Source organism: Nannospalax galili, unplaced genomic scaffold (assembly GCF_000622305.1).
Source record: "Nannospalax galili isolate Female #2095 unplaced genomic scaffold, S.galili_v1.0 scaffold744, whole genome shotgun sequence".
NCBI lineage: Eukaryota > Metazoa > Chordata > Mammalia > Rodentia > Spalacidae > Nannospalax > Nannospalax galili.
In genome coordinates this window covers 1,650,665-1,666,088 of record NW_008351509.1, presented here as the reverse complement: position 1 = coordinate 1,666,088, position 15,424 = coordinate 1,650,665, and the positions used below count along the sequence as shown (strand labels likewise).

The 15,424-nt window shown below is 42.8% G+C and overlaps 1 protein-coding gene across 4 annotated transcripts in view; it reads left to right on the top strand.

Annotated features, from left to right (window-relative positions):
- The window catches only part of Pcid2 (PCI domain containing 2), a 34,874-nt gene extending 21,149 nt beyond the window's left edge, over positions 1-13,725 (top strand). For 3 of the 4 annotated variants that reach the window (XM_029553713.1, XM_029553712.1, XM_008848424.3), the window contains 7 exons: positions 2,132-2,207; positions 4,197-4,338; positions 10,332-10,432; positions 11,245-11,318; positions 11,458-11,583; positions 12,802-12,925; positions 13,317-13,548. In XM_029553713.1, the coding sequence (XP_029409573.1) occupies positions 2,132-2,207; positions 4,197-4,338; positions 10,332-10,432; positions 11,245-11,318; positions 11,458-11,583; positions 12,802-12,925; positions 13,317-13,406 (733 nt within the window). In that variant the 3' untranslated portion in view covers positions 13,407-13,548. Of the gene's footprint in view, positions 1-2,131; positions 2,208-4,196; positions 4,339-10,331; positions 10,433-11,244; positions 11,319-11,457; positions 11,584-12,801; positions 12,943-13,316 lie in introns of all 4 variants that reach the window. The other variant, XM_017802019.2, reaches the window with a different exon arrangement.
- The last annotated feature ends 1,699 nt before the right edge of the window (positions 13,726-15,424 follow it).

The following is a 15,424-nucleotide window of genomic DNA, read 5'->3' as shown; positions in this document are numbered from 1 at the left end:
AAATGGATACCTTTCACATTGCTGGTGGACTGTGAAGTTATTAGCTGTGTGGTTGAATGCTTTGGCTATTTCTTAGAAAGTTGACCTGGAGTTAACATGTGCCAGCATCCCGCTGTGTGCCCAGAAGGCAAGTAAACCCAAGGATACTTCTGTCTCCTGGGCTTTGTGTTTGTCTGAGTGTGCTAAAGAGGCCGTGGCCCTGGCACCAGGTTGGTAGGGTATTACCATTCTGACATGCACAGTACCTGCCTGTACATTTCTTATGGCCTTAATTTGCTTTCTGCTGCTGCTCTTTAAGTAGCTTGAACAGTTATATTCTTTGTCATGCTTACATGTAAGGACAGTGACCCAGAGAGCAAGAGCAAGTGTCTTGTAGCTGGTTGATACTAGTTGGTGACAAAATTGGTATGAAAGAGCTGGTATAGCAGCTAACTAGCAGCTGTCATGAAGCAGGCTTTGGTCTTGTAAAGTGGATTGCATTTTCATACCGCATTCTGGACAACTGGCTTTCTGGCTGTGAGTACTGGGTAGCTTCTGCTGGGCTGTAACTGGCTTCATGCTCTTTGTCTAGTGTTCCCAGGAGCTGCCACTAGGCTTTTCTCTGACACCACTGCCTATACATGTGTCAGGGGAACCACTTGCAGAGAAAGTACACAGCTAATTCAACTTGATTTTTATTTTTCCAAAGCTTTATCATGAATCTTCAGATCTTCCATAAAGTTGGGATAATTTTATGGTGACTAACTCTACCACTTCTGTGAATTTACTACATTTGTTTTAATATGTCTGGTCATGTCTCCGCCTCTATTATCTCAGTTTATCTTTTCATACCCCTTTTTAATTTAATTTTATTTATCTATTCATTTTTATGTGTATGAGTATTTTGCCTGCATGTATGTAAGTGCACCCAAGTCGTTCAATGCCCACGGAGGTCAGAAGAGGGCATCAGATCCCCTGGAACTAGAGTTACGGGCAGTTGTTTGCTTGCCATGTGGGTGCTGGGAATTGACCCCGAGTCCTCTGCTAGAGTAGCCAGTGCTCTTAATGACTGAGCTATCTCTCCAGTTCCTCATGCCCTTTTAAAAAAATGTATTTCAAAGTCAGTTGCAAACATTTCTACATGTTCCTCTCAGTACTTCATTTTTCCCTTTGTCCTTTGAGGCAAAATGTATGTACAAAACCACACAGACCCCAGGTAGTATATGTTTGCCTAGTTTTGATACACATCCCACCCTGTGACTCCAATCCTCTCTTGAGTAGGGCCTAGCTGCCACTGTCCTGGTGTTTCCTGGTGCTCTTAGTTGTGACCTCATCTGCAGGAACTGCTACAGTGTGCTTTTTTTACCCCTTGGTTTCCTCCTCATGTATTTAATGAGTTCATTTTGTTGTAACAATAAGAGAAAATGTTCTTTTCTTCTTTCAAAAGTGATTTATAATAGTTACCTTTTACACAACTGTATTAGGGTTCTCCAAAGAAACAGAACCAGTAGAATGAATATATATGTATAGAGATTTATCAGCTTAGCTCACAGGATAGAGTCCGAGTAGTCCAAAAACGGCTGCACCACACTGGAGAGGCTGAGAATCTGTAGTCGCTCAATCCACGAGGCTGGATGTCTCAGTAGTCCCGATCTGGCACTGAAGGTCTGACGAATTCCAAAAGATCAGCTAGTCTTCAGTCTACAGCAGCAAGATGAACTCATCAGCGAGAGAGAAGGCAAGCAGTAAGAAGCCTGGCATTCTCCTCTGTCATGGCCTTTTATATGGGCTGCCATCAGACGGTAACACCCACATTTAGGGTGTCTTCCAGCTTCAGATTGTCCAATTAAAAAGATCTTTCTCATTTCAGTTAATCCCAGATCCAGTCAAGTTGACACCCAGGATTAGCCATCACAACAATTCTGCTGCAAAGTAGGCAATTTATAGCTGGTGCCTCAGGGAGCTCCCCTCTGTTTAAGTTTAGAATCCTTGGGTTGCTCTTTTTATTTTTTTTAATTAGATATCAATGTCTTTTTTCATGGTATTATTTTATATGGTGAATATGACTTGAGTTGTGGGACTTTATCTCAATATAGTAATATGCTTAGCAGTCTGTTTTGCAGTTTATCACATTTATTTGCTCTTCCCATAGCCGTGCTGGCATAGAGGACTCGAAGAAGTGGGGGATGCTGTTCCTGGTGAACCAGTTATTTAAAATCTACTTTAAGGTGTGTTTATGTATGAGTTTTTATAAAGTGGCTCCCTGTCTTCCCAGATAAATTATTTCTGTTAATTATTAGCTTGCCTTCTGGAATGTATTAGGAGTGATCCTAACCACATTTATAATCCTAATAGCTGACAATCATTCAATGTCTTGCAAAAGCAAGGCTCTATTTTAAATATGAGGATTGTAGCTTGTAGCTCAAACCTGCCCAGCATTCTCAAGAACCTGAGTTCCATTCCCAGAACCTGGTTCCATTCCATACCACAAAAACAAGAACTAAATCTTCAGCTGCTTTGTTGATGCACACTTTTAACCCCAGCACTCAGGAGATAAGAGCCGGGCAGAGGCTGGCGGATGGAAGCCAGCTTGGTCTACGTAGGAGTTGCAGGCCAGCTGGGGCTAAAGGGAGACCCTGTCTCAAAAAACTAAACAGTAATAACAACAAAAAGAACTAAAGCTTCACAAAGATCTGATTTAAGATAGCTCTTGGACCAGTCGGAGACTATTACCAAGTACCAGAACTGGTCACACACAGACATTATCTATGAATTGCCCAGGCCTAAGTGACACATCTACAATGCAGCCTCTACCCCTAAGGCTCATGAAACATAGAAGAGGGATAGTGAAGAGGACACTAATGAATCTCTCAGTTCTCAGTAATGAAGCTCCCTCATGCAGCAGAGGGCCAGGAACAGAAAAGGTCACAAAGAGCCAAAGTGTAGAGATCAAGAGTCTTCTGAATGCTGGTCCTTGGACAGGATCCCTTTATTAAACTTCTCCCACACAAGGCTCAGGGACCATCTTGGAAGAGGGGGCAGAAAGAAAGTAAGAGCCAGGGAGGATGTGCACGACCATATGGAAATAGTCCTACAAGCTCCTGGGAACCTGTTCATATGATTCTATGGCAATGATGTCAGCATACACAAGTCCCATGCAAACTCAGGCATACAGTAACCCAGCATGGAACTGGGAAAATGTACAGTAGACCAATTTTATCTGAAGGAATGTTGGCAACTGATAGCTGCTAGATGAAGAAGAGCTGTTCTTCCTAAAACAAGTGACTCTAGATAGACTGATTAGACTTAGTGGATGGACTTGCACCAGGGAACAGTTGAGGACACTGACAACCCAGTGGGCCTTAACAGGGATGACGGAGTATATGGACTCCAGTGGGGTGGGGGGTTATGGGAGGGTGCCAGGTGGGGACGGGAATATTAGGATGATTAAGATTGTTTGAGCTGTTCTGTATGAAATACACAAAAAAAATCAATTAAAAAAAGATAGCTCTTGGAAGTGAGTGTAGCTACCTCTAGGACAGGACCCTGAGCAGAGTGACTAGCACTTTGGGGACTGAGGTCCTGAGCACTGAGTGACTTGCCCTGTAGGGACTAAGGTCTTGAGAACTGAGTAACTGGTCCTTATGGTGTAGCTGGGCTTTTGGTACAGGTGACCCCTCTCTGCAGATTTCTATCCTGTGTTATAATGTTGACCATATGGAACTAGGGGTTTTGTTTTTGCTTTATAAAGTCTGGCAGACAAAGCACAGCCTGTCATAATTCATTGTCTGGGACTTTTGTTTGTTTGTTATTGGTTTTGTTTTTTTGAGACAGGGTTTCCCTGTAGCCCCAACTGGCCTGGAACTCAAAATGTAGGCCAGGCTGGCCTTGAGCTCTGTGAAATCTACCTGCCTTTTCCTCCCGAGTGCAAGGACCGTAGGTGCGTACCACCATGCATGGCTATTGTCTGGGATTTTATCTTTGATTCCAGTGGTACATTTAAATTGTTATGGACGCTTGTTAGCCACCATGTGGGTGTTGGGAATCAAACCCAGGTCCTCTGCAAGAGCAGTGCTCTTAGCCACTGAGCCGTCTCTCCAGTCCCCAAATTCCCCTTTTAAAGAGACACACAGTAAATCAAAAGTTCATGTCTTTTCTTCTGCCTGCCTGCTTTGTTGTTGTTGTTTGTATTTTAAATGCCTTCTTCTTCATTATAGATAAACAAACTCCATTTGTGTAAACCTCTGATCAGAGCCATTGACAGCTCAAATTTGAAAGATGACTACAGCACTGCACAGAGAGTCACATACAAATACTATGTTGGACGGAAGGCCATGTTTGACAGTGACTTCAAGCAAGGTATGTTGGTACTTCTGTGCTAATGTTTTAGATAAGACATATATTCTGTCCAATTTCAGTGATGCTGATAGTTTAGAGAACATAATGACTGTATTTTACTATTAAGGTGGAATATGTAAATCAAGTCCTGGTTGCTCACATATATACGTATGTATATGTGTGTATGTATTTCTTTGTTTTTTTAAAGATTTTATCTTGAAGCTGGGCGTGGTGGCTCACGCCTTTAATCCCAGCACTCGGGAGGCAGAGGCAGGCGGATCTCTGTGAGTTCAAGGCCGGCCTGGTCTACATAGTGAGTTCCAGGCCAGCTGGGGCTACAGGGAGACCCTGCCTCAAAAAAGACAAAAAAAAAAAAAAAAAAAATTTATTTTGATTTATGTGTGTCTGCGTGAATGTATGCCATGGGTGTATAGGCACCTGCAGAGATGAGGAAAGAGTGTCAGATCCCTAGAGCTGAAGTTACAGGCAGTTGTGAGCCACCTGATGTGGGTTCTGGGAACCAAACTTGGGTCCTCTGGAAAAGCAGGAAGCACTTTTAACTGCTTAGTTATCTCTCCAGCCCACTTTTGGGTTTATTTTTTGAGACAAGATCTCACTCTGTAGCCCAGACTGTCCTGGTATTCACTATGTAGCCTCAACTGGCCTCAAATTCATGGTGACTCTCCTGCATCAGGTTCCTGAGTGCTGGGATTACAAGCATGAGCTACTGTAACTAGCTTTATTTTATTTTATTTTATTATTTTATTTTTTTGTCTTTTTTTGAGAGGGTCTCCCTGTAGCCCCAGCTGGCCTGGAACTCACTGTGTAGACCAGGCTGCCCTTGAACTCACAGAGCTCCACCTGCCTATGTATGCCTCCTGAGTGCTGGGATTAAAGGCATGAACCACCACGCCCACTTTTTTTATATTTTTAAATTATTATTTTATTTTACATGTATGAGTATATTGCCTGAATGTGTGTAAGTACACCCGTGTCGTGCAAGCGGGCATGTGTGTGCCACAGTCGGGGGGGGGTACAGAGGGCAAATTTATGGAGTTGGCCCTCTCCTTCCACCACTATATGGGTTCCAGTGATTGAATTTAGGAATTTAACTCAAAGCATCAGGTATCTCTGTAGTACCAGCTTATAGACCAGGCTCACCTCAATCCTCTGCCTCATGAGTGCTAGAATTAAAGGTGTGTGCCACTATACCCAGCTCCTAAGTGCATATATTAAAGCTGATTAGACAAATGAAAATTTATATTTGGAGGGTCTGAATAGGAACAGTGATTGTTTTCTCTGTTTGCCTTTAAATTGTAGTAGGAAATGGAACTTAGGATAGAACTTGGCCCAGCTGCCACCTCACTACCTGAAGTCTCAGTAGAAAGGCCCTGAAGGAAATGCAGAATGTCCTTGGGCCTTGATCCATCTTTGGTATTTGTGACAGCATTGCTGTCTGTCAGTCCTGGGTTTTACGCTCAATAGCTTATCTGTTCACCCTCCTGAGCTTTCTCAAGGATGTGAAGCTGGGTTTTTTCTTTGTAAACTTAAAAAAAAAATAGATTTTTTTTTTTTTTTTTTTTAATGTGAGTGAGTGTTTTGCCTGCATGTATGTAAGTGCACCTGTGTTGTGCAATCCCCGTGGAGGTCAGAAGTGGGCATCAGATCCCCTGGAACTGGAGTTAGGACAGTTGTTAGCCACCATGTGGGTGCTGGGAATTGAACCCAGGTCCTCTGCAAGATTAGCTAGTGCTCTTAACTGCTGAGCCAACTCTCCAGCCCAGCTGTGTAATGTTTTTACTTGAGTCTGTTATAATAAAGTGATTTTATTTAGTAAAAAAATAATAAATTAAGCTGGGTGTGGTGGTGCATGCCTTTAATCTCAGCACTTGGGAGATAGAGGCAGGCTGATAAAAATAAATAAAAATAAAAAAGATCACACAGCTAGATTAAGGAAGCCACTCCAACACTTGCCCAGTCCTAAAATCCTATGTATCTCAGTAATTCCTATACAGTTAGGATGGCCATTCTAAACCATGGAACTTCCCTTGGAGTTCTATACTTTTGCTATCAATTACATTTTTAAATATTTATCCACCACTAAAAAGAAAAAACAACAACAAAAACTACAGCAGAGTTGAAACTAGAAAAACAATTAGCTTTATATCCTCTTTCATGACTCATGTCCTTTTGCCTGCGTTCTGTGCTTCCTCATGACCTAATATTACCCTTTTTGATCTCTCTCTCTTTTTTTTTTTTTTTATCTTTTTGGGACAGGGTCTCCCTATAGCCCCAGCTATCCTGGAACTCAGTATGTAGACCAGGCTGGCCCTGAACTCACAGAGATGCACTTGCCTCTGCCTCCTGAGTGCTGGGTTTAAAGGCTTGCACCACCATGCCTGGCCTTTGGTTTCCTTTTTAAATGTCATATTAAACCTGTACTTATACCTGTTTACACATTTAGATTATATAATGGCTGGGGTCTACACATGAGGGAAAGCATGCAGTTTTTTCTTTCTGAGTTTGGTTCACTTTGATTAATACTATACTTTCCAAGTCCATCCATTTTCCTGGATGAACTATTTCATTTCTCTTTACAACTGAATAATATTCCATTTTCTATATGTACCACATTTTTATTATCCATTCATGAATATTTAGGTTGGTTCCATTTCCTTGCTATAGTAAATAAAGCAGCAATAAGCATAGATGTACAAATATCTCTATGGTAGGCTATAGAGTTCTTTGGATCTCATGTTAGTTGTATTTTTTTTTTTTTTTGAATAACTTCCAAACTGATTTCCATAATGACTGTGTTAATTTGTATTCCCACCAGCAGTGAGTAAGGAAGGTTACTCTTTCCCCACATCTGTTCTCACATTTGTTGACAGATTTCTTGATGATAGCCATTCTAAGTAACTCAAAGTATTTTTCTTTTTTTCACTGGTCGCGGGGACCTGCCCAACGCTGCCTTTTGTTGAGATGCTTGGGGGGAGGCTGGGCGGGGTCCGGGAGTCGTAACTCAAAATATTTTTAATTTGCATTTTCATTTATTATTATTATTATTAGAGAGAGAGAGAGAGAGAGAGAGAGAGAGTTGCTTGCATGCATGCATGCAAATAAGTCCACCCATGTTGTGCAGTGCCTACAAAGGTCAGAAGAGGGTTTTGGATCTCTTGGAACTGGAGTAATGGTTAGTTGCCTTGTTGGTGCTGGGAATTGAACCCGGGTTTTCTGCAAGAGCAGTCAGTGCTCTTAACCACTGAGCCATCTCTCCAGCCCCCTTCTTCCTGTATTTTTATGTTTATGTGAAGATAAGAATATTTGGAATGTCCCAGCTATTTTACATTTTCATTAGTTTATGATTTTTTTTTTCTTTTTTTTGAGATAGGGTCTCCCTGTAACCCCAGAGGCCTGGAACTCACTATGTAGACCAGGCTGGCCTTAAATTCACAAAGATCTACCTGCTTCTGCCTTCCAAGTGCTGGGGTTAAAGGTGTGCACTACCATGCCCAGCTTTCTCTAGATATTTTTGACTCTAAGCATGATAAGTTTGATTCCAGGCTGGAGAGATAGTTCAGCACTCGCTGTTCTTGCAGAGGTGCTGGGTTCAGTTCCAGCATTCACATGGCAGCTAGCAACTGTCTGTAACTCCATTTGCAGGGGATCAGACACCCTCTTCTGACCTCCGCAGGCACTGCACGACATGGGTGCACTTACACACATGTAGGCAATACACTCATACACATAAAACAAAAATAATAAATTATTATTTTTTTAAGTTTGATTCCAGAAATCTGAAACCCTCTAATGATGGCAGGAAATGTCATCATGTAATAACTGTCAGAATGTGTTTTCTATGTACCCAAGGCCTCTGAGACTTAGTTGTCTCAAGTTGTAGTAAATGCACACTTCTCCAGAGCTGGTTTGTGGAAGTCACGCTCATAGTTGGAGTGGTGTGAAGACTGGCAGCTCAATCTTGCAGCTCTGTCCTTGTCACTGGCTGTGCCCCTCATAGGGTCCTGATGAGACACAGCTCTGTGTGGAAGAGACACTTCTTCCCAAGTAATAGTCACTTTCAATTATATGAATAGAAGTTTACTTTGCCAAACATAAGCACTGTATATTAAATCAGAAGCAGTGACCCTCAGTGCAAATTTCCTTGGCCTCCAGACTCTGGCCTAGATCCTGCTGCCTCTGATGATAGAATCTGTTTGAGGTAGGCCTGTGCTTCTGAGTATCTCTGGTTTGTTTGTTTGTTTGTTTGTTTTATGTATATGGGTGTATTGCCTGTGTGTATGTAAATGCACCTATTTTATGCAGTGCCCCCGGAAGCCAGAAGAGGGCATTGGATCCCCTGGAACTGGAGTTGTAAGCCTCCATATGGCTGCTGGGAACCAAACCTGGGTCTTCTGCAAGAATACCCAGTGCTCTTAACCTCTGACCCATCTCTCCAGCTCCATCTCTGTTCTTTTGTATTCAGGACCTAATAAACCTTGTCCAGGAGGGTCTTCTATAACAAGTGATGTTCCTGTGATTTACTTCATGCTTCTCCAATTTTTGAACCAAGCTTGGATCACTGGGGCCTCATATAGTCCAGGGAGGGAGGGGAGTCTGCCTACCAACTCTGCTGTGCTTTGTGCTGTCAACCTTTGCACTTGAAGAAAGGCCTGTTTCCCATCTCCCTGTCCTAACAGAAGTCCCATTAGTAGGTATCCTAGTTACTTTCTATTGCTGTAATTAAAAACACCAGCCAAACCAACTTGGGGAGGAAAGTGTTTATTTGGCTTACAGCTCTCAGTCCATCATCAAAGGAAGCCAAGGCAGAGACTCTGGGCAGGAACTTGGAACACAGACCATGGAGGAGTGCTTCTTACAGGCTTGCTCCTCTGGGTTTAGCTTTCTTTCTTTCTTTCTTTCTTTCTTTCTTTCTTTCTTTCTTTCTTTTTCTTTTAATATTTTACTAATTTTTATTTTATGTGTATGAGTGTATTGCCTGCATGTATGTCAGTGCACCCATGTGATGCAATGCTGCAGAGGTCAGAAGAGGGCTTTGGATTCCCCTGGAACTGGAATTAAAGACGGTTCATAGCCACCATGTGGGTGCTGGGAATCGAACCCAGGTCCTCTACAAGAGCAGTCAGTGCTCTTAATCGCTGAGCCATCTCTCCAGCCTTCAGCTTGCTTTCTTACACAACACAGGACCCACCTGCTCAGGGGGTTGCACCATCCACAATAGGCTGGACCTTCCTACACCACTCAACAATCAAGAAAATGCCCCACAGACATTGTCACAAGCCAGTTCAATGGAGGAAATTCCTCAGTTGAGGTTCCCTCTTCCTAGGTGTGTCAAGTTGACAACTAAAGCTATCCAGCACAGCAGGTTAAATTCTTTTTTCTGATCTGTGCTATGTTGTTTGTAGGACAGGGCCTGGGTGAGGTGGGGTCTCTTGACAAACTGAGTATTTCTTTATTCTGAAATCTATTAAATTCAAACTGTGTTAGATGAAATAGAGCCTTCTTTAAAAGTTGTGGGTAGGACAGAGTTAGTACATTACAAGTTAATAAGATAATTTTTTAAGCACATGGTCATTTTAAGTGGAAGGTATAGAGTCATTGAGTTGTATGCTGTGCAGCTCCAAAAACACTATACTCTTTGTACTGAGTGTAGTGTTTTCAGAGCTGCTGCTTTTATATGTCTGTTTTCCAATTGTAAATGCCAATCTTAATGGTTTGCAGATGACCTTAGCAAATTACAATCTCAACAGAAGTTAATTTATTGGTTTCCTGTTAAGTAGGCCATCCCTGGCAGGCAGCACCTCCTTGAAATCAGGGCTATGGATTTTACTTAGGAAAGTCATTGATAACAGAAATGAAGCGGGGCTGCTGTTTTTGACATGGGAAAGGGAGGCAGCATTGCCTTTTGTTGAGGGTCATGGTGGAATAGGCAGGAGGTGGGTATGCTGGGCTGTAAGGCTGAGAAATGTGATGCCTATGGGGCCTGCTCTCTGTAGCTGAGGAGTACCTGTCATTTGCCTTTGAACACTGCCATCGCTCCAGTCAGAAGAACAAGAGGATGATTCTGATCTACTTGCTGCCAGTGAAGATGCTGCTGGTGAGTGATTGACGGCAGTGTTTGTAGCTTGCTGTGATGGACTTAAAGCAGTTTATGTGCTGACTGCAGTCTGAGCTGCATGCTACATGTGAGCACAGCCCCAGAAGACAATGAGTGAGCCCCTGAGTAGAGGAGTGAGTTTTGCATGTGTCTGCAGGCACCTCCAGAGAACTTTGCTTTGTTTCTCTTGAAAGTAATTCTGAACTTTAACATTCATATAACAATTGAAACAAATGCGTATTATTTATATAATCTCCTTAAAAGCCTAAATTCATATCAGTGAATTTACCAAAAAAGAAAAATGTCATTCCAGTCTTCCTGTAGGAATGTTAATCACTAGTCTTATGTAGCTAAGGCTGGCTTCAGACTTGCAATGTAGACAAGACTGTCCTTGGGCTCCTGATCCCCCGCCTCTACATCCCAATTTCTGGAATTACAGATAAATGTTATCCATCCCACCTCAGCCCAAAGTTCATTTTTGAAACTTGAACAGAAAAGCCACATAACTAGATAGACCAGCCTACTGATATAGCCTCACAGAAGAAATTAACAAAGGATGGGAAGGGGGGAGGTGGAGGGAGGTGGAGAATAGTGCAGTATGTGGCTGAAACCTAGGTAGTCTAGAGGACCTGAGTTTGCTTCCAGTACCCACATCAGAAGCAGGTACACCTATAACTCTGACTCCGAGAGATCCAATGCCTTCTTCTCACCTCCACAGATGCCTGCACACACCTAGTACACACAAACACACAGACACATATACATATAAAACAAATGTGTTTCTGTTCAAGAAAGCTAACTTTCTGTCTTAGGGTCACATGCCGACCATTGAACTTCTGAGGAAGTACCACCTCATGCAATTTTCAGAAGTGACCAAAGCTGTAAGGTAGGTTTTGTTCTTTTCCACTGTTTTATGAACAGAAAGTTAATAGAGATTGCATGCATGCTGTATTAGAAACCATGCTGACCTGTTGGTTTTCCTGGGGTTTTGTCTGTGGCTCTACATTGCATCTTTCCTTGCCTAGTGAGGGTAATCTGCTGCTGCTCAACGAGGCACTGGCAAAGCACGAGACTTTCTTCATCCGCTGTGGCATCTTCCTCATCCTGGAGAAGCTGAAGATCATTACTTATAGGAACCTCTTCAAGAAAGTGTGAGTGGGGCTAGGGAGATGGCTCAGTGGGTAAAGTATGCTGTGCAAGCAGGTGGACCCAAATTTGAATCCCTGGGACCCATGTAAAAACCGGAAGCTTACAGGCCACCAGCTTGGTATACAAAGCAGAAAAACAACAAAGAGACACAGTTACCAAAAGACCCTGTTTCAAACAAGATGAACAGCAAGGACTGTCAGCTGCAGTTGTCTTCTGAACTCTACATGTACACCTATATTCACACATAAAAATGTGCACACACACACACACAATATGTGAGTATCTGACAAAAGGAATCCCTAGGGCAGATGATGCAGCCTTTGTGGCCTGTGGGGGCAGTATCCTGCCTCTCCTCATGGCATAGAGTCTGTCTGACTCTGAAGGCCTATGTAATGACACAACTTGGCAGCAGACTCAGCATTAGCCAGGGGTTACTGAACATCTTATGCCTGACTGAACTGTGGCACTAATGTCCTCTTTCCTTTTCTGGGATGACAGCTGTTTTATCCTTCCCATCTCTATGTGTGTCAGGAAGTTAAATGTAATAGCTTCTTTTCCCATAGAACACTGACTTCTGAGGCGTCCAAACAGGCTCTCAGATAAACAGAGACAGACCTTGTATGTAGCTGAAGACAGTCTATCAGAAATAGTAAGAAGCAGCTGAATTCACAAGATACTGCATTGTAGGATATTTCCTTATTTCAGAGCTACTGATTAATGATGGCATAGTATACATATATGAACATTCTATTGTATAGTGACAGTTTAAAAATAGAAAGTTCATGAGCTGCATGTGGTGCTGCATGCCTTTAATCCCAGCACTTGGGAGGCAAGAGGTATGTGGATCTCTGAGATCAAGACTAACCTGTTGTACATCGTGGAATCCAGGCTGGCTGAGGCTACAGGGAGGCCCTATCTCAAAAAAAAAAAAAAAAAAGTAATGATATAATAATAATAATAATAATAATAATAATAATTAAGAAAAACTCAAAAACCAAAACCAAGTGGAGGGGAAAAAAAGAAAGCTCATGTACTATTATATTTAATAGCTCTTATTTTGGGAGTGTTTTTTAGGGTGTACTTAATAGAAACTTAAAATTATGTTGAACACTGTTCATTAAAAGATGCTATTCCTTATTAACTTGCTTATGGCTCCCCTTCTTGGTCCTTGAGATGCTGAATCCTGTTGCTAATTACTATGACTTTTTTTCCTCTTCCAGGTATTTGTTACTCAAAACACATCAGCTGTCTCTAGATGCCTTTCTGGTTGCCTTGAAATTCATGCATGTGGAAGATGTGGACATTGATGAAGTTCAGTGCATTCTGGCCAACTTGATATACATGGTATTTGAGTCATCACAGTTTAAGCCACTGCTCTCAGCAGGACTTTGTCTGGAATCTGAAAGTTTAATGTGGTCCTAACATTATCAAAAGGCCTTCTGTGTTTCTGAAGGCATTTTCTGATAAGAACTACTTTTTCCAGAAAATACCATTCAAGGGGCCTCATGTGGTAAGGGATGGAGGGTATAACATATTCCTATATTCTCCACTGTATATGTTTGTATTCATTGTCTCCCAGAGAGCGGAATTGCACTGTTAGTGGGGAAGAGTGTTTATCACCACTGTTACCATTATATTACTATATATATATATATAATCATTATATTGTTATTATTTGATCTTTGATCTGACCAGGATGTGGAAATGTAAGCTAGTCCTTTTTCCTTTGTTCCAGGGTCACATTAAAGGCTACATATCCCATCAGCATCAGAAGCTGGTCGTCAGCAAGCAAAACCCCTTTCCCCCACTGTCCACCGTGTGCTGATGCCCAGACCCTGTGCACAGAGAGCATTCTCCTTGGAACCCAGACTTGCTACGAGCTGTTTGCTGCAGCCCAAGTCTTCTGGTGCTTCTCCAGGGCCGCATGAGACACTGTGCCGGCACACAGAATATCTAGCCATGTTCTCCATTGTCATAACCAACTTCAGCCTTGCAGGATCTGGGATTCCTTTTCAGGATGTACAAGCACCCCTGCTGTCCTGTAGTGTTTGTGAACTGCTGGGAAGGAGGCAGCTATGCTTCACTTTTATGTATTGTTCATGAAGGCGATCTTTGTAACTTTTTGTAGTTCTTTCTTTTTTTTTTAAAAAAAAAAGGTAATCCAAATTTATACAAATGACATATTCTTTATTATATGTTACGCCTATTTTCATACATTAAATCTGAGTGTTTTGCGAGGTCAAAATGATTGGTTAACTTAAGGCTTCCTTTTAAAAAGCAATATTTAGTCTGATGTAAGTTTTTCAGATCTGAGCTTGCCTGTATTAGTCTGTTCAGGCTTTGTAACAGAATAACCCAGATAGGAGCTCATTTCCTGACAGTTCTGGTCTTTGAAGACCAAGGCCTGACAGGTAAACTCTGGTCATGGTCCCTTCTGAGCTACAGGTGGCCCTTCCTCTGCTGCATTGGAGAGACACAGGCTCTGTCTCCCTTCCTCTTCATACAAGGACACTGCACCTTTGGGCAGGCCCTCACTCTGCAGGTGCATGTAATGTAGCCACCTCTAGAAACCCTGCCTCTAGACAGTCACCCTGAATTGGGATTAGCAGGAGGATTCTGGGCACAGTTCAGCCTGCAGCACTGGGGACTCTCCTGTCTCCTCAGAGTGCACACATTTCCTCTGGGTTTTTTGTTTTCTTTTTCCTTTGAGATAGGGTCTTTTTATGTAGCCTGCATGGTATGGAACTCTTTATATAGACCAGGCCATCCTAGAACAGTGGTGATCTTCCTGCCTCTGCCTCCCAAGTGCTTGGTATTACCAGACTGTGCTACCAGGCTCATCTTACATTTCTTCTGCCTACGAGAAATTACTAAGGACAAAAAGATAGCTATTTGAGTCCATCTATGCAAAATTGTCCCCTTGTGCAGGGAGGAGCTGTTGTGAAATGTTTGCGTTCTTTTCCATGGGGGCACAGAGTGCAAAACTTACCTTGTGTGTGTCAGCTTCATCAGCATCCTCTTGTGCTGGCAGAAGTACCCAGGGCCTGTAGCATACAGTACCAGCATCTTGAGTTTGCCCAATCTGCAGTCTGGTCAGGACTTGGTGGCATTTGATTTCTGCTCCATGTGATGTCAGGTGTACTGTCCTGGGTGTGTGGAGTAGAAAGTGGCTCACTTCCATGGCAGTTGTGGGCTTGAGCATACTGGAGCTCAGTGGGGTATGGGCAGACAGCTCAGGTCCTCCATGTGGTCCACTCCAGCAGTGGGAAGTTAAGTTCCAAGATAGTACCAGAGAGGGGCCAAGAGAAATGGTCCTTTGTATGGCCCTGTGTTATGAGTTGTACCAGTTACCAGCTAAGAACATCAGCTATGCCCATACAGTGGCTACAGAGCAGTACATGCCTGTGGGCTGCATTTCCCAGGCTCTTCTTTTATATATATATTTTTTATTTTATGTGTATGGGTGTATTGCCTACACGTATGTGAGTGCACCCATGTTGTGCAATGCCACGGAGGTCAGAAGTGGGCTTCAGATTCCCCTGGAACTGGAGTTAAGGACAGTTTGTAGCTGCCATGTGGGTGCTAGGAATTGAACTTGAGTCCTCTGCAAGAGCAGTCAGTTCTCTTAACTGCTGAGCCATCTCTCCAGCCCCTCCCAGGCTCTTCTTGACCCTGAGATCTGCTCTCCCAACCAGCAGCCTAGTCTGCAGAGAAGCCTGTAGCAGAGCTGGCAAGCCCATCCAGGACTCAGCTTGCATTCCTGTCTCCTTTGCTGCACATATCTACAGCACTGTCCTGCAAAACTGTGGAAAGCTGACCTTCCCACTGCTCAGCAGGGCACTT